This window comes from Euprymna scolopes, chromosome 13 (assembly GCF_053919585.1).
Source record: "Euprymna scolopes isolate OS-2025 chromosome 13, ASM5391958v1, whole genome shotgun sequence".
Lineage (NCBI taxonomy): Eukaryota > Metazoa > Mollusca > Cephalopoda > Sepiida > Sepiolidae > Euprymna > Euprymna scolopes.
In genome coordinates, this window is record NC_136494.1 from 43,107,772 (window position 1) to 43,134,381 (window position 26,610).

A 26,610-nucleotide genomic window follows, 5' to 3' on the forward strand; every position below is an offset into this window, starting at 1 on the left:
TATATATATATATATATATATATATATATATATATATATATATAAATATTTATTAATCTGAAACAATAATTATTATATTCAAAAGATTTCACACTTGAAAACATAAAAGATGAAAAATTAAACATATTCAAAATTCGGATTTTCAACCTTAAAATCTGATATGTACACAGTTGTTTTTTTTTTTTGTTTTATCTAATTCTCACCCTCTCCACAATACAATATATTTTGTTCAGTTTCAGCTGATTATTTTAAGCATATTTGTAACCACAAATAAAAAAGGGGGGTTTCTAGACAACAGACAAATATATATATATATATATATATATATATATATATATATATATATATATATATATGAAAAAAATGTACACTGTTATAAAGTTAATTCTTCATTTAATAATCAGTGGAAATTTCGTATTGATTGGATAATTACTTGATTTTTGGTAGATTTTTAAAGAGAGACTCACTCACAAAATACTTACTCTCTCCTTCCGTTTTAGCCATAGCTAATTTTTTAAAAGTTGATTTTAGAGATGCCCAAAGATAAATAACTAGTTTGAAAGTCAGTTTCAATAAAGTTTTGATCTTTTCCACCCAGGGTTTTTCTAATTAATTTAAACAGTTTGTCACGCGTGCCTGTGTCCGTAACACATCTTCCAACTCAACCTTTTATTCTCTCCATGGTTCCTTTTATGCGTTTGAAATAATCTCATGTGCATAGAGACGGCAAGAGTCTGCCTTAATCATCCATGATCATCAAGTACAAAAGCAACTGTGAGTTGCCATTTTCTTTCTTTTTTCTTGTCAAATGACCAAACCCTACAAAGCACACACACACACACTATTCAAATAAGTTATGATTTTCCCTGCAATAACAATAAATAATTTAAAAAGTCAACGATTCCTTGTAGTCGTCATAGTAATAGTAACTACTATTACTAATACTATTACTACTAATATATTAGTTGTAAAAAGAAGAGGGTGGAGAAGGAGTTATTCCAGTATTTTCATTATATTGATGTTATTGATGATAAAAAAACTCCAACTCCCAACTAGGTACTTTTAAAACACCTTATTCATGCTACTTCAAAATTGTTGACTCCAAACACACTCCAGTTTAGAGGTGGAGTATCAACTAAAAGAAATCACTCATAACATAGTTGGGTTTAAAAAAACTATTAAGAACCCTAATACAGCAAAGATAATTAAATCATACTCCAATGCTGCAAGTGCTGAAGAGTCAACTGAAAAAATGCATATTATGCATGCATAATGCAGATAAAAACTGACTTTGAATTCATGCAAAAATTACTGACTTCCTGAAAAAAAAAATTTGACTCCCAAGTCATCTAAAATAACAATTCGAACTCTATACATTGATTCTAAACTTGTGGATTACTAGACAGAAAATCTATGTCTTGTGTTTTATCAGTTATTTTCCAGTGGACTCCAACAGTAGTAAAACAGCCTATGAGAATTTGGTTAAATGAATGAAAGAGGTTGCAATCTCAGTTCTTCCCAAAAAGAAGGGTAGATGTCACACCAAATCCAGCAACTTGATCAAAGTGGTAGAGGCACGTTCAACCCTCAAGTCTATCACCACAAAATACCACAAGTCACAATCAAATAAAGTTCAGTTGATAATTGCCAAGAAAAACCTTGACAATGCCTATTTAGACTCCAAAGTTGAATTCATCAATGGGAGAATAGACACACTATTGATGCAGCATATAAATAAACATCACCTTGCTTGTAAGAATTTCAATTCAACTATCAGGATAAAAGGTGGTGTTGGAATTGTCAATGTGAGATAGTTTTTAACTGCAGTCATGCTTTTAATGCTGTGAATAGTTGCCTCCCCTTATCTGGTTTTTACCGACGTGCAATTTAAGATTTTGGGTAACTTGGAGTTATTTGCCCTTTGACTGTATATAAAACGAGTGCATGACATGTTTTCTTCTTTTCATTTGTAACCATGTAAAATAAACGGATGTGTCTTTTGTGTCTCTGTGTATAAGGTTAAAAAATGTTAAATGTTAATTGATTTGTTTTCTTTTGTCAATTGTTGATATGACTTCTTGTACGAATTTTATTTCAAAGAAAAAGGTACGTTTCCTTTGTTTGCTTCATAATTAACTAACAAAAGTTATTAACCTACAGGTGGATCCACTAAAAAAAGCATGGAATATTAGCCTAACCACTCAAAAAACATTCTTGATAAAAAGCCAAACCAATTCTTCCTAGTGAACAAATATCAGGTACTCTCCGTATTGGTACCTTTCCATTTAATATAGATGAGTTAACAACAGTTACAAGACAATTCAAGTCATTTAAACAGATTAACAATAATCTGAAAGGATAAGCTTTTTTTACAATTTCTTGTTTAGTTTATGTAACCACACTTTTTTGACAAATGTTTATTGGAAACTTTGAAACCCGTCCCAGATAACATCTTTGCCAAAAAAGGGAGATCTTTTTACTTACCACAAACTATAAAGATATATCCCTACAATTGCTGCTAAACTTTAGAACAAAATGACTCATTTTTGTTGTTGAACTATTACTCAAAATGAACCAGAATGGTTTTAGGAGGAGACAATTCACTTTTAGTCAAATTCGTAGACTTCTGAATGAGTCACAAGCCTCCAACATAGATCTTGCATTTGTGTTTGTTGACTTTTCAAAATGTTTTGACTTAGTTGACAGAGATAAGGTTTCAGGTTCTACGATTATATTGTATAGCAAAAAAAAATAATTGATGCTATCAAAGTTCTTTACACAACTTTGAACATATAAACATCAGATGGCAAAACTGAACCATTTTTGATACAGACAGATGTACTGCACAGTGATGACACACTTGCCACTTTCATCATTTGTGACTGTGTGTCTATGCATTCATTCGCTGTTGACTCAAAAACGGCTGCGCTGATTTTTATGAAATTTTACACAAAGATAATTTATGTGCCTGGCAATGTTCTTAGATAGGTTTTGTATCGAAATGTCTTTGATAAGTATCAATAATGGATAGTCAAAATAATCAGATGAACCACCACACAGCCTAACATCACAAGTGCATTTGAGAAGTTTTATTACCACACAGGCCAAAAGGCTTGACATCAACAGGAAGTTCTTTGATATGACAGTGGTGCGTTCGAAATGAATGTTTCTGTTTAGAGTACAACTGAACCACGATACTTGACTTTTTCATTTAAACTTTAATTCAAGCTGTTATATATAAAAATAATTTTATAAAATCAGCAGTAGGTTTTCTACAGTGCAATGTAGACTAGAATATATTTTGGACTAAGTCACTGTGTCGAGGCATGTAAAGCTTCCTCCCGGTGCACCAAGGTCAGTCCCCAACTAGAGCAGGTAATCAATCAATTTGATTTTAAAATGTGCGATTTCACTGGTTTTGATGACAATAAAAAATATAGGAGAGTGAAACATCCGTTGATCATCATTCAATTCAGGGCAACATCGGGTCTCCCGGCTAGTATATATACAATGCCGCCAAAGAGAAAGTCCGCACTTCTCATTTTTTTAAAAACCGCAAATTTAAGCTAAATTGAATGTAACTGTGTAAACCACCTATACCTCATTTGATTCGCCTTTTATTCCTTTATAATTTTACCTGTTCATATTTGGCTTTTAATTGAAGAATCCTAGTGTTTGTGTCAATTTAAAAAATTAGCTTCAAATCGAGAAGGCAAAAAGAAATTCCGCAGCAATAAATTAGTTTAAAACCAGCTGAAAATATCCACCTTTTAACATCTCTAATCGTAATCATTGTTGTTCCTAAGTTATACAACGTAACATTTAATCCTCGAGTCTCTCGTAGTCATCTCTCTTATTGATCGCCAAGAGCTCATTAATCTCCACTTTTCTGGTTTATCTAATCGAGAAATCGGTTGCAGATTGAAATGTAATGAGAAAACGGTATGAATGACTGTGCAAAAGCACCAAAACACCGGCAGAGCTCTTGATGCCCCTAAATCAGGTCGTCCTAGAGTTACAGAGAAGACAATGCTATCAAGGTCCACAGACTCAAAAACAGATTTGAAATGGCTCCCCAAATTCGGCAACAGTATAATTTTGTTAAAAAGTTCTCTCTTTCTACAGTTAAGAACAGATTGAAGGAATTTAATTTGCGAGGCTGTGTTCCAAGACACAAGCCAATGATTGCAGAAGGGCTTTGCTACTAAATATTTACTAGTTCATTGTGTTCCTGTTGTATTTGTGTTGCATTAATGATCAAAGGTACATTTAAATAACAATTTTCCATTCTGCAGAGTTTCTTTTTGCCTTCTCGATTTGAAGCTAATTTTTTAAATTAACGTAAACACTAGGATACTTCAATTAAATGTCAAATATGAACAGGTAAAATTATAGAGGAATAAAATGTGAATCAAATGAGGTATACGTCATCAAAGTTACATTCAATTTAGCTTAAATTTGTGGTTTGGAAAAAATGACCCCAAAATTTTATGATACCATTTTTCTTCAAACTGAAACATAATTCTCAAAGTATACTTACGCAGATACATATGAAAAGTCTTTATTAAAGTTTGTGCCTACTTCCATTCTATGGAAGCCAGGCGCGAACGCAGACCCCACAATTTTATTATACCATCCCTATATAAGTTAAAACATACTTATCATTGTATTATTATGTACATCTATATAAAAAACCCTTGTAAACGTTTTTTTTTAATTTTTAATTTTTTTATTTCCATACTTTGTGGACCAGGCGTGAACGCAGACCCCACAATTTTAATGAACCACCATTCTGCCAGATCAAACATACCCATTCCTGTGTCTCGATACATCTTCTATCATTATATATGATCAGTTTTCTATAATAGTCAACCATATAGGAGCCTATTCATGACCACACACACACACACACACACACACAGACGTTCAGCTTTATATTATAGATATATATATATAATCAAAACCAAGACAAGAAAAACAAAAAAATTGAGATTCCAGATGCTTTATGTGCTTTCTGCTTATCTCAACATTGTTTCCTGTCATCCTGGACCTTTCCTTGTCACTGGACTCAAGCAGTGCCAATTCAGGAGAAGTGTCATTGGGAATTGCCTCACAATTGCACGCACAGCTACCCTTACAAGGGGTATCCATTGTCTTTTGAGACTAAATAGAGACTTCCACTTCCACATCTATACATATATATACATAGATACAAATGAAAATGCTGAATTAAATTATGTAGGATGACAAAAAAAATTTATTGTTTGACAAAGTAGTACAAATAATTTTTAATTTTTTCCTTAATGCATGAATTTTCAATGAATGGCCATTTCATCGAAGAAATGTTATTAGCAAAAGCAAAAATAGATATGGGTAATTATAAATTTTGCTGATGAGCACATAAATTGAAAATTAAATTCGAAATAGTGTAAAAAGGATACTCCATGGTTGAATGAATGAGAGTACAAGAACAGTTGCAAAATTCAAAGCAATGAATACTGGTATATTTCAGAATAAATTGCATATATATATATATATATATATATATATATATATATATATATATATATATATAAAACAAATAAATGGCAAAAGTCTATATTCCAAATTTCAAGATGTTGACTATCTTACTATTTATTCCTTTAAGTATATTGACATGCATGATTCTTAACAGTACCTGTTTCATAGCGCAAAATCATTCATTTAATTATTATATCAATTAATAAATTTATTTTGCCCTTAACTTATCAGAAGAAAAATTAAAAAATAAATAAATAAATGCATATGGGCATGATTACAAAATCCGGGAGAGAAATTGCAATTACCTTTTCTTTCATTTTATTATGGCATTATATATATATATATATATATATATATATATATATATATATATATATATATATATATATATATACGTATGCATATACCCATCTATACTCCTATTAATTTTTTTTTTGTGTATTGATATTCATATTAAAAACCCTTTTTTCTATTTATTTAACAAGAAAATACAACTTTCTTATATATGGGTCATGGAATTGCATTGATTTATGGGATAACTATCTACAGTAAACTATTATGTGTAATTATATGCATACAGATATTCTACATGATTTATACTTGCGTAATATTTGTGTAAAAGGTTATAGTAAACATAACCCTCTTTCTATATATATATTTATGTATGCATATATACATTTGTTTAAAAAGTTTTGCCTACCAAACTCATCTGTCAGTTTTTGGTTTACAGAATGAAACTTAGGGTATTCAAACGCATCTGAAACATTATATTTCAAAGAATATGCAAATTAGTTGTCTGTATTTAGTCGCTTGCATATCCATGAGAGAGTATATTAAAAAGTTTGTCTAAATAATTTTTAAATAGAAAATTTATAATTTTGATATCAACGTAAGTGCAACGAAATACTCAATTTTATAAATATACACATATACATATCTATATGCACATATATATACAAGTATACATTTGTATATAAACAAACAGGGTGGAACGATAAAATTGTCGCCCTAGAAAAGATGATTCCATTTCTGTTTGATGAAAACTGTTTTTCTTCTTTTGTTGCAGACCATCTACTAGTTGGCCAACTGTGTACAAATCCCAAGAGCGATAGAAGCCTTTCATCAATGTTCAACAAGTGAGATCGGAGATGCACTGCTGTACAACTCATGCTTTCTACCGATCCAAGTTATGGCAACAGGAACATTGCTAGCACCCTCAAAAAGCAAACCTGGATAACAGACATGCACCTAGAATGATGAAAACAAAGTTTCTGGCTATGATATGGTGTGGTATTGAGGGTCACATCATGCCATCTTACATTTTCAAAGTTGGCTTGAAAGTCAGCACCAAAGTGTACCTGAATGTGCTGAAGAGTGTGGTGATCCCCTGGTGCAATCAGGTGGCCATTGGCAGATCCTGGGAGTGGCAACAGGACTCAGCACCGGTCCACAAGTCCAAAGAGACCCAGGCTTGTCTTCAGAAGGAGTGCTACAACTTTGTACCCTTCTCTCACTGCCCCCCCTTCCTCGACCTGAACTCACTTGACTACTTTGTTTAGTCATATGTCGAGAACATCACCAACACGACCTTCCACAACACCAAAGTGAGCCTGATTGCCAGTATTCGCCGAGCTCCTGTGAGTGCTTGGGGAAAAGGCGTGGTCCCAGTTCCAGACCTGTATCAAGGCAGTGATTGAGGCTGAAGGCGGCTACATTGAATAGATGTCAGCCCTACTACATAATCAAGTTACCTGAATTGATTTTTTCAATAAAATCTTTTAAATAAAGCTGTAGTGTCGTTTTTTTAGGGTAACAATTTTATTGTTTCACCCTGTATATACACACACACATATTCACACAATATACACAGATACACACATATATATAATACTGACTGGAATATATCTTGTATAAACATTGTTGGACACATTAATAAGTGCAAAAGAGTGTATACCCAAAATACTTCAAAGCAGTTACAAACATTATATTACTTAAGTAAAAACAGTGGGAAAATAATGTTACTCGTAACATTATTCAAGTGATGAGCTTGGAAATAGTTTTATTGTGATATTAAGATTCTCTTACAGGCTCTAGAAAGTATTAAAATCTAATCAAATTTAGAGAATAGCTATGATTCTGTGTAATTGTATCTGAAATTAGAGGTATAAATTTTTCACCATTTCATCTTTCTTCAGGATCACCTATGTACAAAGAAATATAGATATTATTCTTCTTACAGTAATTTTTATAGAGATAATTTCTATCGAAATACATGTTATTAAATGGTTTCAGGATGTCTCAATATTTTGAATGCATCTGAGAACATGTTCTAGTAGATTAAATGTTTTTTCATTAACAGTAGTAAGTAATATGTTTTTTTTTTCTTTTATTTTTAACATAAACTTCATAACTGCTGCTAGGATGTTTACACGAAAGTAATAACCTTGTGAGAAGTACTAGATGCATTGATTAAGAAGAAACGATTGGTGTGAATCTAAAAATGTACTCCAAGAAGAGTTCTTCTGTTTATCATGATGGTATTTGAAGGATTAGAACTAATTGCTGAGGGTTGTTAACTCCTACTCCTGCGCTGAAAATATCAAGTTGAAAGAGAACGGTTAATTGGATGAAATATAGTTTTGATAGTGGGCGAAACTAAATTATTCTTTCTTGAAGCATGTACAGATAAGCGACTCAAATCTAAAGCAGAAATCTATATGTGATTATATTTGTCCATGAAATAAGGGGAAATTTTACTTTATTTTTTTATATGAGATCAATTTATGACCTAATAATGAGAACTTATATTCACAAATGAACATTTAATAAAACCATAATTTAATGAACCTATCCTGGAATATCTATTCCAACTCATATTGAAATCCATTGTCTGTTATGTATTGCAATGAAAGCAAAAATAACTTAGTGGTTAAATAAGTGGATCAGTTGGATGGACAAACTGAGTTCAAACTCCCATAAAGTTAAAAAAAGATTTACTTTTTCTGAATTTTGTACATACAATTTTTAGATGTTTAAACTTCCTGAGAAATATGTTTTATTTATTGTTTAATGGTTTTATAGATCCAGTTTGTTAACATAAGAATGACATTTTGAAATATCCTTGGATTATTTCAGATTAATCCAATCTTGTTGAATATCTGCTCTTCATGTATTATGCAATAATCATTAAAGATTCTACAAATTCATCACACAAACTAAAGCTAGATACATTTGCTAGTGTAAAATAATATATTACTTACTCTGGAGTTCAAAACAGGCAATCAAGGAGATGGCTACTCTAATGTCACATCCTGCTTTTGAAAAGAACTTGATGGTTACTCGGTCAGCTGTTGTTCCAAATGGAAGCCTCACAATATCACCATGTTCATTATTCTAGATGTAAATATAATGAAACATTATTAGCAAAAAATTCAGCAAAATAAGAATGAACTAAAAATAAAATGTTGCATTCAATTTATTGCTACTCTATGGCAGGAGAGAAACAATCTACAGTGAAATAAATTGTACAATTTCTTAATTTTTGTAAATAAAATGTGCTCACATTTAGTGAAGTAACTAAAAACAGGCAATATTGGAAAGATACTGCCTCAATTTTTAATTTAAAATTGACAATTTTTTAAAGTAAAATCAACATTACAAATTAAAGAAAATCTAAATTTAAAATCTATGCTTAAAAAATAATAATTCAATGTTTAATTTTGATGAAGTTAGAATGTCCCAAATTAATAATGAAAGTCACATTTTGTTTAATTAAAATTAGTATCAGTGTTATATTTACGTCTGATTATTTGCAACATAAGCTGATTAAGATTTTAGAATGAAGAGGAGAAAAGCAGAGAAACTGTGTTGTATGTTATGTAATGATTTTTGATTATCAACTACTGTTGCATAAAGCATGTGATAGCAAAGGAAAAAAGGATCCAGATTGAATACTAATCAAACAAATTTTATTGTTAGAAAGAATAAAGATAAAAAATAAAAATATTATTTTTCTTGAATTTTAAAAAATTAATAAGTGATTAATCAGCAAGATGAACTGTACAAAGTAAAATTCTTGTTCGTATGAAAGAAATACATATGTTGCTCATAGTATGTTCTTATTGATCTCACCACATGATTGATTAGCTATGTTTAGTCATTGAAACAAATGTGTTGAACAGTAGAAATAATAATAATAATAATAATAAAAAAAAAAAAGTCCAAATAAAAATAATAGTAAATAAATATAGTAAAATAATATTAAATAAAAAGAACTAGAGAAATACATAATGCAGAACGCCAAAAGAATAATCACTGGAGCAAGAGACACTGAAGAAACAAACATGACAGAAAAAGAAACGAGAAATAATGTGTTAGTCTCTTCATTCAAGGGTTTATCTTAATATTTCAGCCATTTTCATTACTGTTATCCATTGTATCTTCTCAGCTATCGCTGTGATTCCAATCTCTCTCATCCTATTTTCAAAATTTTTTGGTATTGTTTCTAAGCACTCCTACTATTAGTGGTGTAATCTTGACTTTTTGCATCTTCCATATCCCTTTGAGCTCTCTGGCCAGTTTAGTGTATTTCCTCTGCTTCTCCGTCTCCTTGATATTCACTCTGTAGTCTGCTGGAATAGCAAAATCTACAATCTGGCAGGTCTTTTCCTTCTTGTTAACTAGCATGACATCTGATCTCCTTGCTTGGATGGGCTTATCCGTTTGTACATACATGTCCCATAGGATTTTGTGACATTTATTTTCAAGTACTACTGCCGGTTTGTGCTTGTACGGTTTGTCTGAGTGTTTAAGATTCAGTTGTCTGCATAATTCCCAGTGTACTGCCTTTCCCAATTAATCATGTCTATTCTTATATTCTTTTTGGGCTAGTTTGCTGCATTAGTTTATTATGTGGTTTATTGTTTTGTCTCTTTGTCCACAGAATCTACATTTGCTGTTTTCTTGCATCTTGTCGATCCTTGCTTTGATGTGGTTGGTTCTAATAATGTTATTTCGTGCAGCTGTTATTAAAGATTCAGTTTATCTATTTCTCTTGACCATTGTACACTCATTAACCCTTATCCTCAAGTGGCTTCCAGTCCTTGATAAGTGGTGACTCTTTTGTAAAAAAAAAAAAAAATTTTTTTAAATTTAGGGTTCCTTTTTGTAGCCATACCCAAGTATTTTTGTTAATCTCATCTTTTGTCATCTTTATGACAACCATGTAGTTGTTTCTATTCCCATTTTTCTTTCCTTGTCTTATCCCTCGTTTCTTGTTTGTTTTTTTGCTGCGATAATTATTCTTTTGGTGTTCTGCATTATTTTGCATAGTTGATGTTTTCTCATTCTTTTCTTGTGTCATTTACACAGTCTTCTATATAAAGCAACCATTTTTTCTCCGACTTTCCTTTTCACATAGAGTCGCTCAGTATCATCCTTTGTGTATAGCACATTGTGCATAGTCATGAGTTTCCTTGTCTTCTGGTCGAGATGCTTCAGTTCTTCTTTTTTATATGTCCAACCTATAAATGGTCCAGAGTATTTTACTAGTGACACCCCCGTGTGTTTATACCTTTAATTAGGTTTCTACTATATAGTTTAGTTTTGAGGAGTTTTTTGTTCTTCTGAGGTATTCCTTTCCAATTTTCTTCCATTTCTGTTGCTTTGATGGTGTCTGCTTCCAGAATGCCCAAATATGTGTAAGCTATCATGTTCACCTAGTACCCTTATCTCCGTTTGGTTGGGTAGTTCATACCTTCCGTTGTTTCCAGTTTTCCCCTTCTCATGATCAGCAGTGTGCACTTTTATACGCCAAATTCCACCCAGATATCTTGGTTGAAGATTCTGATTGTGTTTCTTAGCGTCTCGAATTCCTTCTTGGTTTTTGCAGCTTCATGCCACTTCAACCAGACTGTAGCAATGGACATAAAGGAAATTAATGGACATAATGTATTACACCTGGTTGACCATGCAATAACATATAGTGTTGCTTTATGGCTTACAGGTAAGGAAAGCTCTGCTATCTTCAAACACTGGATTGCATATTTTGGTGCCCCAGGAGCCTTTCTTACTGATAATGGCAAAGAATTTGACAATAAATTCTTCCGAGACATAACTCAAAATGTGAATATTGTAGTCCGTACCACTGCCGCACAATCTCCTTGGAGTAATGAATTAAATGAAAGGCACAATGGTGTTCTGGGAGAAATGGTCAAGAAGACATTAGAAGATGTTCAGTGTAATCTTGAAGTTGCACTATCATGGGCTGTCAATGCCAAGAATGCACTTCACAATTCATATGGCTATAGTCCTAACCAGCTGGTTTTTGGTAAAAATCATAACCTGCCTTTGCTTTTGAATGATCAGCCTCCTGCACTAGAAGGTATAAGTACTAGCCAAATTATGTATATATATAATTATAGTACTAGCCAAATTGTTGCTGACAACCTCAATGCAATGCATGCTGCAAGGAAAGGTTTCATAGAGTGTGAAGTCTCTGAAAAATTGAGACGAGCCTTTGTCATCAAATGGGGACCATTATAACTGATCAATACAAAAATGGTGACCTTGTTCTTTTTAAAAGAAATGAATCTGATAGATGGCTTGGTCCTGGTGCTTTCATAGGCTGGAAACATGGAGCCACATATCTTAAAGTGCATCCCTCTCGCTTAATTTTATATCTTGACACACACCATAACACCTCTGAGCACCATGACACCAGTGGACAAATAAAACGGAGCCAAAATAATCACACAACAAGTGGTTATATGCCAGTAGATGATGGGAGTGAAACTGCTGATAATCCTGAACAGAATGGATCTAATATATGTGATACACCACCAAAAATAATCACCAAGTCTGTGCCACTGCCTGAAAGGAGTGTAACTGATAATCCTGAACAGAATGGAGCCAATGTATGTGACACACTATCAAAAATAATCACCAAACCTGGGCAACTGCCTAAACCAGGCCAAACTATAATATGCAAATTCACCAATGATGAAGATCAAGAATGGAGGAAACTGAATGTGATCAGTAGAGCTGGTAAAGCCACTGGTAAAAATAAATATTTAATGAATGTTGTTATGGAGGAAGGTGATCCATTCTGGCTGGATTTTGAGAATGGGGTCTTGGAATAGGAAACCAATAATGATGATCAAACCCTCATTGAACAAGTCCCGGAAGTAAATCTAATGACGAATATGACAAAGCCAGGAAGAGAGAACTCCAAAGTTAGGCTGAACATAAAGTCTAGACACAAGTGCTAGCTCAGGGTCAACCAAAGATAAGCACAAGATGGGTCTCCACTAACAAAGAATCCAATGGCAAACGAACCTTTAAGGCCAGACTTGTTGCCAAAGGCTTTCAAGATAAAGATGCCTACAATGTTAGAAATGATTCCCCAACATGTTCCAAAGAAAGTTTAAGGACAATCTTAGTAGTTATGTCAGCAAGTGTTTGGATATGCAAATCCATGAACATTAAAACTGCTTTTTTATAGCGCAAACAGTTAGGTTGACCCATTTACCTTCTTCTACCAAAAGAAGCCAATGTATCTCCTAGTTGCATTTGGAAATTATCCAAATACGTACATGGTTTAACTGATACATCTCGATCCTGGTACCTAACACTTAGAGAAGAACTGGTAAAGCTAGAGGCCACACCATCGAAATATGACCAGACTATTTTCACTTGGCATTTTAAAAATAAGCTGCAAGGCATAATTGCCATCCATGTTGATGATTTCTGCTTTGCTGTGGCAGAAACTTTTAAGAACAAAGTCATTAATGAGCTTCGTAAACTTTTCAAAGTAAAATCTGAAGAAGTTGCTAAGTTTCAATATATTGGATTAGAAATAAAAAAAAATCTAAGAATAACATCAATATTGGACAAGATGAATATACAAAGCAACTCAGACACATTCCGCTGCAAAATGGAAGAAGGTCGGAAGATAAGCTAACATCAACTAAGATCACCAAAGCCAGGCAGCTAATAGGTCAGCTCAACTGGCTAACAACACCTGACCTCAGTTTTGATGTTAGTGCCTTAAGTTCCATATTAAAACAAGAAAATGTGGAATGTATTAAATAAATCAATCAAACCATAAAAAAGGCCAAAAAGAAGAAATCTCAAATTCATATTCCAAATCTGGGAAAGCCCTAAATTGCTGCAAATTATAGCATACAGCGATACATCCTTTTTTAACCTAATTGATGGTGGATCACAAGGTGGTTATATAATTTTTTGGTTGGTAATAATAACCAATATATGCCAATAGCCTGGCAATCTAAACACATCAAAAGAATAGTTAAAAGCACTCTTAGTGCAGACACTTTGGCCATGATTGATCTCACTGAAGCCTGCCTCTATTACAGAAAATTGATATTAGATCTGTTACAACTGGAAGACAACCCTACAAATATCAAGATAACATGCAAAAGAGACAATTCCTATTTGTATGATGCGGTGCATTCTACCACACAAATACTTGATAAAAGACTACGAATTGAAATGGCAATTCTTAAAGAAATGGTTGACAGAGGAGAAATTGCAGAAATATCTTGGATACCAACTAATAAACAGATTGATGGTGGTTTAATCAACAAGGGAGTCCCCTCCTTTAAAATTCTTGGATTCACATTTGAACCCAAGGAATCATCAGTCTAATTGTAAAATGTAGAGTCATACAATTTTGTTCAACCATTTCCTCTTTTTCTTTTCTCTGCAGATAACTTTTTGATGCTGTCTCCTGAAAAGTCATTCCTTAGCACCAGAAAGTAAAGCAAAGAAGTGTTAATGTCCCATCCTATTTACTCTGCCCAAGGACAGATTGATGATCTCCCCTTGTATTGGAGACAAGTTGCTCGTGTTTACACTCTGAATAAAGATCTTCCATTCATCACATCACCGTCTGGACATTATTTATTTCACTTTAACAATTACTATTATGATAATAATATTATTTTACCATTCAACATATTTGTTTCAGTTTCTAAACATTTATTATACATATTAAAATCACTTGTGTTTTGTTTGTTGCCGGTTGAAATGAACACTGACGCGTTACAAATTTAAAAAATAAAAAAGTACAGTGTTCTTCTTTCCCAAACGGTACAAATAATTCACGTCAACTCTTTCGAACATTGTTGCAAGGAATGAACGCAGTCAAAAAAACAAATTTCCAGTTTTTCTGTCTTTCATAGTTATTTTGCTATATTTTCAGATCAAGAATGGAGCACCACTTGAAATGTTAAAAAAATATAATATTTAACGTAAAAAAACAACAATATCGTTTTTATGCTTCATAAACCCCCTCATAACCTTGAAATTACTATTCTAGAGGCATACGAGTATAATAATAATCTGTACATATATGATGATTGCTACTTCTTGACAGAAGCTTGACCTCTTCAGGTTGATGTTGGGCATCCATATGCATGTAGATAGCTCTTCTGCCCAGCTACACTCTTGCGTAATTGTTCACAGATGTGGCAGGGGAACTTGCTAGGATTTGCTAGTTCTTGTAGGGGGACTATATTATGCACTTTTAAGAATATAAATATATATATATATATATATATATATATATATATATATATATATATATATACACATATATATGCACATATATACCTATATATGCACATATATGCACATATATATATGTACAGATATATGCAATAGAGCGCATATGAGCACATATGAAAATAGCAGCAGCAGTGAAGGATGAATGGCAAGTGATTGTATTAGCAGCAGGAGCAATGCTTGAACATATATGCAAATTAGGAAGTGAGTTGGCACAAAAAGAAAAAGTTAAAAAACATCACATGATCGGGAAGAAATAAGTCAATGCCGAAAGAGATGGACGTGTAAAGTGAAGGTGAGAATAGGCAGCTGTGGCTAGTGTGCTGTCAGAAAGCGAAACGTGAGCCAGGTTAGACAGACATGTGGCAAAAGAGACTTTTTAAGTTTATGTTGAGATGGAAGAGTAATAGTTTGTTAAAAAAGAAAAAAATACCAACCCGGATTTATTTATGTTTATTCCTTTTCGGCAGTGCTAGATAACGTGGTGGTATGAGAGAGGTTTGAACTGTAATGAACATGGCTCGAGTGTAATGACCACGTTACATATATATATATATATATATATATATATATATATATATATATATGTATGTAAGGTTTAGAATTGAATGTTATTGATGATATAGGAAAAGACAAATAAGACAACATGTGGTAAAAGGAATATAAAAGGATGATGCAAATGAATGTCATAAATAATGAGTCAATCCATATTCCTGGTCATAGTAACTAGTGTAATGATGTAAATATAAGTTTATTCAGTTGCAGCAGTGTTTGAGACAGTAAAATAGTATGTTTATTTTTTATTGTAACTGATATTTTATGGAGTCTCATTAATTTCCCTTAAATTGAAAACAGACGGTAAGTCTTTCTATGTATTTGAAAAATATACATCTGTTTAAGTAAATTTTGTTTTTAATGATCTTGTTAAATATGCTTAAAGTAATTCTATAAAAAATTTTTTCCAAAACATTTTAAGTTTGGAACAAAGATCTGAAAAGGCTTCCGATAGACCCTAACAGGATGATTGGATGTAGGCAGCACTGGCTGCAAATTTGAATCAGAATAAATTAACTTACTTTAAATGCTGGTGATTTCTGCTCTCCAGATAAAATGACATTCCATTTCTCTACATTAACAGCTGTTGGTAAATGGATACTGGCACCATATCTCAGGGCATTCCCAACTGAGATTACAACGCGTAACTGCCTATCTTCTTTGGAAGGTTTCCATCCTCCTCCTCCAGGTCTGATTTTTTCCACTTGTTCTTCATTACTAGAAAGTTTGATTTGGTTGCTTCGGATTAGATTCTTGTCAGCTAATCCATCGAGTTTGATGCAATAAGATTCTAAATAAATAAAATGCGAACAAGTTTTATCATCCAAAAGTTTTTTAAAGTACAAAACAATGTCAAACCAATTTTTTTTATTATTACTAATAAGTCATTATTTATCAAGGCCAAAAACTACTCAAGGATAAGTTAATGAAACAGATAGATTGACAATAAAATGATGATGAATACAATGAGAGGATTAAAAAGCTCCACATAACATCTATTCACAACAACAGCCAGTCCAGAAAACAACAATTTTCATCCCTTTGTCAGAAAACATGCTCATGAGATGTGAGCACTTTATAGGTGTGTATTGGAGAGGGGAGATTAAATGATGAAAGTAAACCCAGTCCACTTTATTCCCTCATTGGATACATTGATCTGAATATCAAAAAGCCCCCTCTCCTGCCCCAGGTTCAACGTTTCCTCAGTGTAGTGGGGGCGGTAACAATATTGTACTATCGGAGGTATGCCATCGGGAACATTGTAGCAAAGTTTTGTTGAAAGATTATATAAGCAAAAATCTATGTAATAAATATGTTATAAGAAAAAATAATATAATAACATCATTTCAGCATAAACTAAATATTGTATTTGTAATCATTACATATATTTTATAATCTGCTCATTATTTTCCCTATATTAGGAAACATTAAAATCTGATTAGCTGTCCTGTTAATTTGATGCAATTCACTGGAAAATATAAAAAATATAAAATAAATTGAGTTTATTATTAAACCTGAATTCCTCCATTATGATTGTTAATACACAGATAATGTTGGTGAGTCCAACTAATATAAAGTAAATAAAGATTGCCATAAAACACTTAATATCTGTCATATACATTGATTCTATAGCTCACACATTTCATTTAAATGAATAAATAATTCTTACATTCACAAAAATCCTCAGGCGGACTGAATTGGAAAAACTACATAGCAGATACTACCAAGATGGTAACCTGGCAAGAAGATGGGCTCCCTCTATTGGACAAGAAAACTTCTCACACACTGTCAGTATCTTATATCTCTATAAAACCATCATTGAAAGTATTATTGCCACATCTTGACTGGTGCACAAACCACTAACCTCTCCCTCTTGAATATTATGCTAAAAAGAATTTCTAACCTAATATAATATATAATTCAGAAAATTTTACTTACCAGTAATAGCTGTAGTCATTACTGGTGTTGTAGCTATAACATAAATAAAGTGGAAGTCAATTTGCTGCATATAAATTTACATGATTGAAGACATTTATATAAATGTCATAGCTACAAATTAATGACTGTATTTGACAAATTATCAGATGCACTTCAATTTGTGCAGATATTTTGGTGTTTATTAATTTATCTCATTTAGGTCAGTTCTAATATTTAAAATATAATAGATCCTATTTTCATAATGTTAATAAACTCATATTTGCTGCATGTTATTCTTTTTCTGCCTCAAAACGTAATTTTTTGTGTTATCCAGAAGAATATCAACTTCATAAACGAGAATCAATGACATTAAAATATTCACTTCAATATGATAGACTCCTTTATAAAACAAAAATAAAATGTAACACTCAAAAATGACACCAACAAACAGCAATCACCTTCAACACAGCATTTATGTATATTAAAAAAATAGTTTTATTTAACACAGTAGTTGCTTTATTAGTGGTGTGGAGTATTAACTCTTTTTTGCCTGGTAATCTATTACGAAGTAAGAAAGGTTGATGTTCATCAAAATGGAATCAAAATCCATTCATAGAAATGTTTTGATGTAGACAGCTACACATAAATCTATATATCTGGATCAAAGAGAAAGATTTACAAAAATAGAAATCCCTTGGTAAGGTATTTATCCATTTGCATGAATCGTCTCAGCATGCGTATTTCTTAATAAAGATTTCCTGGTAAATAATTTTTACATCTTGTGATGGAGTTAGGAGGACAGATGTTTCTCACTAAACTTATTTAATTTTTCCTACATACTGTATTTATAATCAAATTACAATACTCCTGGCCTGTTTACTGTACCCATATATGAGAAGATGAAAACTAGTCCCCATATAATTTACATGACTTTGGGACAAGGCATGCAGCAAACATTCTTTCAACTATTTTCATGAGCAAACCAGTGTTCCCTTAAATCTAGCATCTATTTTAGAACTTGAAATAATTTCAGTTGAGTTATTTCCCTTTGAACACATATAGTGAATCTGTTTGTGAAATAATGATTCACTACTTTATGAAAACATATTTGTTGATTTAATATATTTTTCATTCTGTGGAATTTCCATGGGTCCTTCTAGTAAAGTAAATATTAGCTGCAATATTTATAATGATTTATTAATAGGAAAGGCTACAAATATCAGGTTAGAATCCACTGATTAATATTTATAGTTTAAATAGTATTTTAAATATAGAACTGACCTTAATGAGATGTTAATAATTACTAATAAATACTCAGAAAGTAATATTGTACTACATAGTTCAATACAAATAATAAAATTACATTGTAAGAGACAATCTTTAATTTACTCCTACAGACTAGCACCTCTTGGCAGACAATGTTTTTTTTTGTTTTTTGTTGTTTTTTTTTTTTTGCCTTGTTTCCTTGGAATATTCCTGACTTTTTTTTTTCGGTGAAGAACCACTACATGTCAAAATTATTATCAGTTCCTTTCTCACATCATTAGAACAATGATAATATATTATTTTAATGATATTCGAAAACGAGGCTAAATAAAAGGGAGGTCACTCTCATATTCTTATCCAGGACTGCTAGATTGACCTTTTTAAAGCCAAATTTTCTAAATTTGGCTTTATTTGAAACAAATTGACCTTCAAAAATTGTATTTGACCTTTTCCAAAGTGTAACATAGGAACTAACTAAGAAAAGAACAAACAGATTATTATATAACTGGTAAACCTAAAAAAATTATTTTCAGCATTTTTTAAAAACTAATTATTGAAAAAACCCCATCTTGTTTAATGTTGTTTGAAGAAAGCCATAAGTTATAACAATTTAAATTGAACATACAAAATGGTGAAAAAACATCTTATCACTTTGCATTTTTTAAAATATTCCCAACATAAATAAATGGTGTAAGACATATTCATAATATGACAGAAGGAAAATAACTTCCACTCCTAATAAAAATGAAAATTTATTTTCTGAATTTTGTAAAAAAAAGTCATGGCAGAGTTATTTTCATTGTGTCATATGAAAAATAGATTATTACATTGTGCACCATTTATTTATTTTTACCACTCAGCTAGTATATTAAAAATCCAGTGATGAAATGTTGTATTCACTATTTTGCATATCTGATACAAATTTCTATAACATAGTAACTATAGTTCTTTTCACCAAAACATTAAACATAACGGTTTTAGGCAATAAGTTATGTTGAAATAGTGCCCCCATTTTTTAGGATTCCTAATTATTATTAATATTAACCACAATTTCTGATCTTTACTAAATCCCAATAATTAAAATTTACAAACTATAATATTTGCTGGGACCTACTTGTATGGTTTAAATGGTGTCATTTATTGGTTTGAAATGTCAGTAAATATGTACTAAGTACTATTCAATATCATCTTAGAAAAAAGTTACAGCTATTGGTATACAAACAATTGTCACTTTTTTTTTTTTTTTACATTTGTAGATTATATTTCTACTAAGTACTAAAACCCCATTAGTTAATAGTCCAAAGCTGACCTTATAAGTAGTAGGTTAAGTTTCTGGGACTGTTTTTGTACAAAAAAAGGGGGGTGGTTATAAACTGTTAGATATGTTATTTTCAGTACATATTGAGTACATCTAATCTGATAAAGCAATTAATATTCCACAAAATATTTTGTACTTACATTGAACAGTGAAACAACCAATCATAGATAAGGTTATTCTTGAAGTTGGTGTCCTTTTGTGAAATTTAATGATCACAATACTTGCTGTTGTACCAAATGGAATTTTGACCACTGAATCAGCTTCAGTATTCTAAAAATTTAAAATAATAAATTAAGCTTATCTTTTTCCAATTTTAGAATCAATCAAGAGAAGGGAGGTAATTTTCTCTTTTAAATTCTACACAAAGAATAAAGCGTCCTTTTATTGAGAAAACACTTAATTTATCATATCAATGTTTCTCAATTTATTTTACAGTTAAATTAGTCAGTGAAAATACACTTAGCACATTTGACTTACTCCATGTTGCAGATATATACTGTATCTCAGACTGTAATGTAAGTAAAATAAAATCTCTTAGGTACATCTGTTATCTCCCCTGAGCAACAAGAGAATGTATTCTTCTGCTTCTGGAAATCAAAAAATATCTAATTTACTCAGATGAGAAATACAGAAACTGGATTCCTTCTCTTTCTGGCTTAGATTCCAAAGAAACCATATACTACCCAAATAACTGCACATTTGACATGCCTACTACCAACCCTGTTTGCAGTCATTTTCAAATTTCACTTTCTGGTTGAAATAGTAGCCTCATCAAAAAATGTAAGTTTCATAACCCTAACAACACTTTGTATTTCTATTATATTGGGATATACCTTTAGTAATTATGTCCGTTGTTTTCACCCATTTATATATCAAGTGTCATTTATATGTGCGTTGTGTGTTGATCTAATTTTTTCTTAATTATTTTTGCCCTTTTTACTCTTTTATTCCAACCCTTGGATGTGTATCCAAGAAATTACAACCTATTAATGTTAAATTTATTAGGAATGATAATTTACCTATGCAGATTGTCATAAAGGGGTCATCATCTGAATTCATATCATTTTTCCTTAAATCATTCCACCAGGAAGCATGAAATCTACTTATTTTTGTTTCAAATTTTAATGAACATCATTTTAAAATCCTCTGTCGATTTGTTTCTAAATATTGTTTAGATAGAAAGCTACTAATGTGTGTGACACACGCACAAAAATGTGCTGGTTCAGCATAATAAACAATAATAAAATATGCTTTCTAAATAATGACAAATTGCTTGAAATGTCACTATGCCAAATTGCTTGAAATGTCACTATGCCAAATTGCTTGAAATGTCACTATGACAAATTGCTTGAAATGTCCCATAAATATTTGCTGATGAATCTTTTCAATATGGAGATTTTAATGTAAGAATTCATACAAACCATAATTCTTTTCTCTTTGGATCCTCCTTTCAAAATGACATCCCAGGAGTTAATACCTCTGGCTCTTGTTAATCTAATATTTCCACCATAGATAAATGCTTGTCCAACAAATATTTTAAGTGATGGTATCTTATCTTCATGTGATGGTTTCCAACCAATTCCTCCAGGTCTTAGATTACTAACGGCTTCTTGGTTGCTAGAAAGTTCTATGTGATTTTTCTGAATATATTTTGAATCAGCCATACCATCAAGTGCAACACAGTTGGAAGCTGAAAAAGACATTCATCATTTATTTTTTTGACACATATAAAGTCAGATTTTTTTTACTATGTCATAAATGCAAAAAATAACACATATAAGAAGTTGATATATTTTATACTAAATAATAAACTGTAGTCAAATTTTTAAATAAATGTATTTTTAGAGTTTTCTTGTAGCTGCAATTTTGTATAACAACTAAAGATCATGGGGGTCAAGTGATTTTCTGTCTGTTTGGAATCTGATGATTGTCTCCTGTTTCCCTAAAGTTTCAATGGAGATAGGAAATTTGGAAAATCATCTTGGAAATGCTGTTAGTGATGATCATAATTGGAAATTAGTATAAAATCCAAGAGCAATATGTAAGCATCTTCCCCTGTAGAAATGAAACAATGAAATCTTTTAACTCTAGTCAACCAGAATCAGAAACTTGAACTGGCAATTTCTGAAAAATTCTAAATATGTTCCAGTTCTGAATACTTTATTTGTTATCATTAAAATATATCGTATGACATATCAAGCCTATTTTTTGGATCATTTCATGAAGAAATATAATACTGGAAACAACTTAAAATTACTACTTTAATGAATACTTTAATCATCACATAAAGTATATTTGTTGACTCAGCCATTTTGGAGTCCATAAGGAACAAACTCACACACACAGTGTCTTTTATTGAGACAGAGATTATGCATCATATAAAAGAACTCTCCAGCTTACAGATAACTGTAAATATTTACCTCTTCATAAAAAACTATTCTAAGAAGAATATGGCATCAGAAACTTTCTGGCTAACTCATGTTTTTATTACACAAAAATTAGTAAATATACTTTGTTTTTGTTTTTCCATGAGTTTAATTCTAATATGAAAAACATTAAATGAAATTTAGTGGCAAAGATAAAAAAAAAACAAACAATATTTTGAGTTATTAAATTATATTAAAAAAAAATAATAATTGTTCTTACGTGTTATAGTTGTTATTTCTGGAGTTGTTAACACTACAAAAACAAAAAGGAACATAAATTAATTTATCCATAACAATGTTGGCATCAAAATTGAACTTAATAAAAGTCTCCAATATAAAGATATCAATATTACTATGATCATTTAGTGTTTTTATGCTTTGAAATAGTTTCTGCCTTTGAACATCCTAGAATAATAAGACACAATCTAATTATATTTGTAAAAGTTTTAGTTACAAACTATTATTCATTTATGTGTGAGAGTTTTGTTTTACGGTAACTTTTTTTTTCGGTTTGTTAGCAGTTAAGCATCATTTTTCCACAATTTAATGATCATTATTTTGTTCTTTTCATACATGTAAAATTATCAGGTTGACAAAAAAGTTCTTGCAGTTTTTCACTTTTAAATCCAGATGAACATATCTCAGCTCAAACAAAAAAATTATTAATATGCACAATCAGAATCAACACACTTTTGCCAGTAATGTAAACATCTTACATTGTGGTGGCGATGAAATTGCTGAAGGCGTTTTTGATATCACTTAGGTTTTTGAAGCATTTATCATGCAGAAAGTTGTTGAGATACTTGAAAAAGTGCTAGTCTGTAGGTGAGAGGTCTGGAGAATATGGTGGATGAGGCAGAGTTTAGTAGCCCAATTCGTTCAACTTCTGCATGGTCAGTTAAGCAACGTGTGGTTGGGCATTGTTGTGGGGGAGAATTGGGCTTTTTCTGTTGAATAATGTTGGGTGTTGTTGTCGAAGCTTGCATTTCATCCATTTGTTGACAGTACTTCTTTGCCGTAATGGTTTCGCCTGCATTCAAAAAACTGCAATGGATGAGACCGGTCGCAAACCACCAAACAGTCAGCATGACCTTCTCTTGGTGCAACTCTAGCTTCGGGAAGAGTTGTGGATCTTTGTTGGCATCTAACCACTGAGCTGAGCATTGCTGGTTGTTGCTAAGAATCCACTTTCCATTGCAAGTCACAACCCGGTTGAGAAACAGGCCATTGTTGTTGGGTAAAACAAGGAAAGATGATATTTCATAATGGCGTTTCTTTGGTTGTTGCTCAATTCGTGAGGCATCCATTTATCAAGTTTTTTGTTTTTCTAATCTCTCTCAAGTGGTTGGAAATCATTATATACATTACGTCTAATTCAGAAGCAAGTTCTTGAACAGTTGTGCATGGATTGGCTTTGACTAAGGCTCTTAATTGATTGTTGTCAACATCCGTTGGGCGACCTCTATGCTCATCATCTTCAAGACTATTGTCACTGCAACAAAATTTCTTAAACCACCATTGTGCTGTGCGTTCAGTAGTGCTTCCTAGGCCAAACGCTTCATTGAACTTGCAAGCTGTTTCAGCTGCTTTTCGGCATAGCTTGAATTGAAATAAGAAAATTATGAGAATTTGCTTTTTTTCCATTTTGTTTTCAATGTTCTAAAAAGAATACATAATTGTTTCAAAACAATTGTAATTTAAATGATTAGATAGAGCAAAAAAACGCTAAAGTAAATGTATTAACTTATTTAAAAATGCATCATTTGAAATCAAAATTAAAAATTCTGCAAGAACTTTCATCTCAACCTAATATTATCTCTTCCCCATTTTTAGTGCTTCTTCTTTGCTTTCCATGTATACAGTTCTTTCTCCTTGATCAAACATTGTATTTCAAAATCATAACTTGCTTTTGTGATTCCTTTGTTGCACTTATTGGTTTATTCTCTCACAGTCAAAGTATCCCACCTTTTCCTTTTTTTGTTGATTTTCTTGAATCCAGTGATTTACATCATATTTTGTGAAGGCGTGCCACCTCATATGACATCAAACTCATAACAATAATAGAATCTGAGCATAATATCGTCTGCTGAAGAAATAGACAATCAACTTGTTAGATATAATCCAGTATTAGAAGGCAGTCTATACCTACTGTTGTTGTTGCAACAGTGGTTGAGTTGAGTCAGCTTTCTCTCTAGCCTACATCACATCTCAAACTATGGTGGCCCATGCGTGGCGATCATAAACCAGATTTCACAAAATGGTAAACCAATCTCAATTCTACCATCAAAGTCTGACCACTAGTGGACCTGAGAGCTCATGCAAATCCTCCCTGATGATTGTTGTTTACATCCTCGGCTGCCCATTGGCACACTTGTGCCAGCAAGGCAGAGAGGCAGGGAGGATTACATTGTGAATGTCCCCTTTGTGTACCAAGTCATCACTGCAATAAAATAGACAGCAAAAACTAAAGATTGCAGCCTAAGCAGAAAACAACATCAGCAATTCAGAATGTAACAGAAGCAGTGATTGTCCAAGACAAAATTTCCACCCATCAAGCACTTTCATTGGCTACGTCTTGCAGCCATAGAGGGGAATTGACCAGACAATAGATTGATACAGGAATCTCCTTGTGCCCTCCCTCTCTACAAGGTCTATCTGATTTAGCAGCCTATACAACTCAACGATCAACTACTTTCACATCTTACAAAAACAACCGCCTATAATCAATACAAACGAATTACAAACTGAACCACAGGAGGTTTATGCTTCTTCATCTGATCGCAGACATCAGAGCAGCTTATTAATTCACCCCAGGCCTGAAACATGAATATCATCTAACAAGATCAACATGAATATATATTGTCTGGAACACAACTCAGAACCTAGTACATATCATTAATATGTAAACTACTTGATAATTAGTTCATTAAGCTTGTTTGTATTTGTTATATCAAATGCTGTTTATATTCTTAACATCATTCATACTGTTAAAACAGTCAATGATTGAATCACACACCAGTGAATCATCTAGGTCTATTCTTGAACCACAGTAATCTTGATAATGTTTAAAACTCTCCTTGCATGAATAAGTTTAAAAGCTTTTAATTTTCTGCCAAAACATTTTCTATAAATGAAAAAAATGTTAATTCTTATTTAAGGATATATTGTATCAGTTGAGTATGTTTACCTGATCCTCTAAGTTTAGACAGTTTAAAATGGCAGATTCAACTCTCTCCAAAAGAGGGCTAGATACTCTGAATAGGTGGAAAATTTTCCATGATTAGACGCAATAGAAGCACTTCAAGTGATAAATCAATCTCTCTCCTGAAAGAGGAGATAATACCTTGGACACTATCCTTCTATGACAGACCGAACCATATTTCACTCGTATTATATCTTTAAATGTCACCGTTCAGCCACAAGATATTATTATTTGAATGAGCAGATGATTACTTCACAAACATTAATCAGTTACAAGGAAGTTGTAATTGAAATAAAACCAGGAAAACAGAACACGACCACATGAGGCCAAGAGAACTGAAACCACAAAAATGTTAACTGCTCCTTCTCCCTAAATGCTGACATCAGCTTTGGTTGGCACCACAACAAATAATCGTGAAGGGTCAAAGAAGATGAAAAGACCAAAGATGTAGAGCACTAACTGGATCTCCATTGAAAGAAAATGAAGAACGCAACCTTCAGGTTAGGGTTTTTGCTATCTGAACCCCAGGGAAAACAAATGGTCGTTATCAGCAGGAAATCAAAGGTAAGTGGCTGTTGTGATAACATTCTTTATTTTTATAATGAAAGAACAGACTGAAACGTAGGGTCAAATTGAGTCACTTCAGTGTATTCCATCCCTCTAGTATTACTTTGTGTTGCAGATGTAATCATTCAACTTGATTGGTCATCTAGATAGGGATCCTGATATACAAATTGGAGCTGTTATGAAGCTTCCAATTTCTATGGAATCCACTGCAGTATTGTCCAATTCAATGGGTTCCATGATTTTTTCAGGAATTG

The 26,610-nt window shown here is 32.1% G+C and overlaps 1 protein-coding gene across 1 annotated transcript in view; it reads right to left on the reverse strand.

Annotated features, from left to right (window-relative positions):
- LOC145292234 (uncharacterized) overlaps positions 1–26,610 on the reverse strand; it is a 314,231-nt gene that overhangs the window by 139,610 nt on the left and 148,011 nt on the right. Inside the window, exons 14-19 of the mRNA XM_080138557.1 lie at positions 22,808–22,840; positions 21,583–21,851; positions 20,302–20,431; positions 17,599–17,631; positions 16,182–16,450; positions 8,781–8,913 (exon numbers count right to left, since the gene is read on the reverse strand). Of these exons, the coding sequence (XP_079994683.1) occupies positions 8,781–8,913; positions 16,182–16,450; positions 17,599–17,631; positions 20,302–20,431; positions 21,583–21,851; positions 22,808–22,840 (867 nt within the window). The remainder of the gene's footprint in view (positions 1–8,780; positions 8,914–16,181; positions 16,451–17,598; positions 17,632–20,301; positions 20,432–21,582; positions 21,852–22,807; positions 22,841–26,610) is intronic.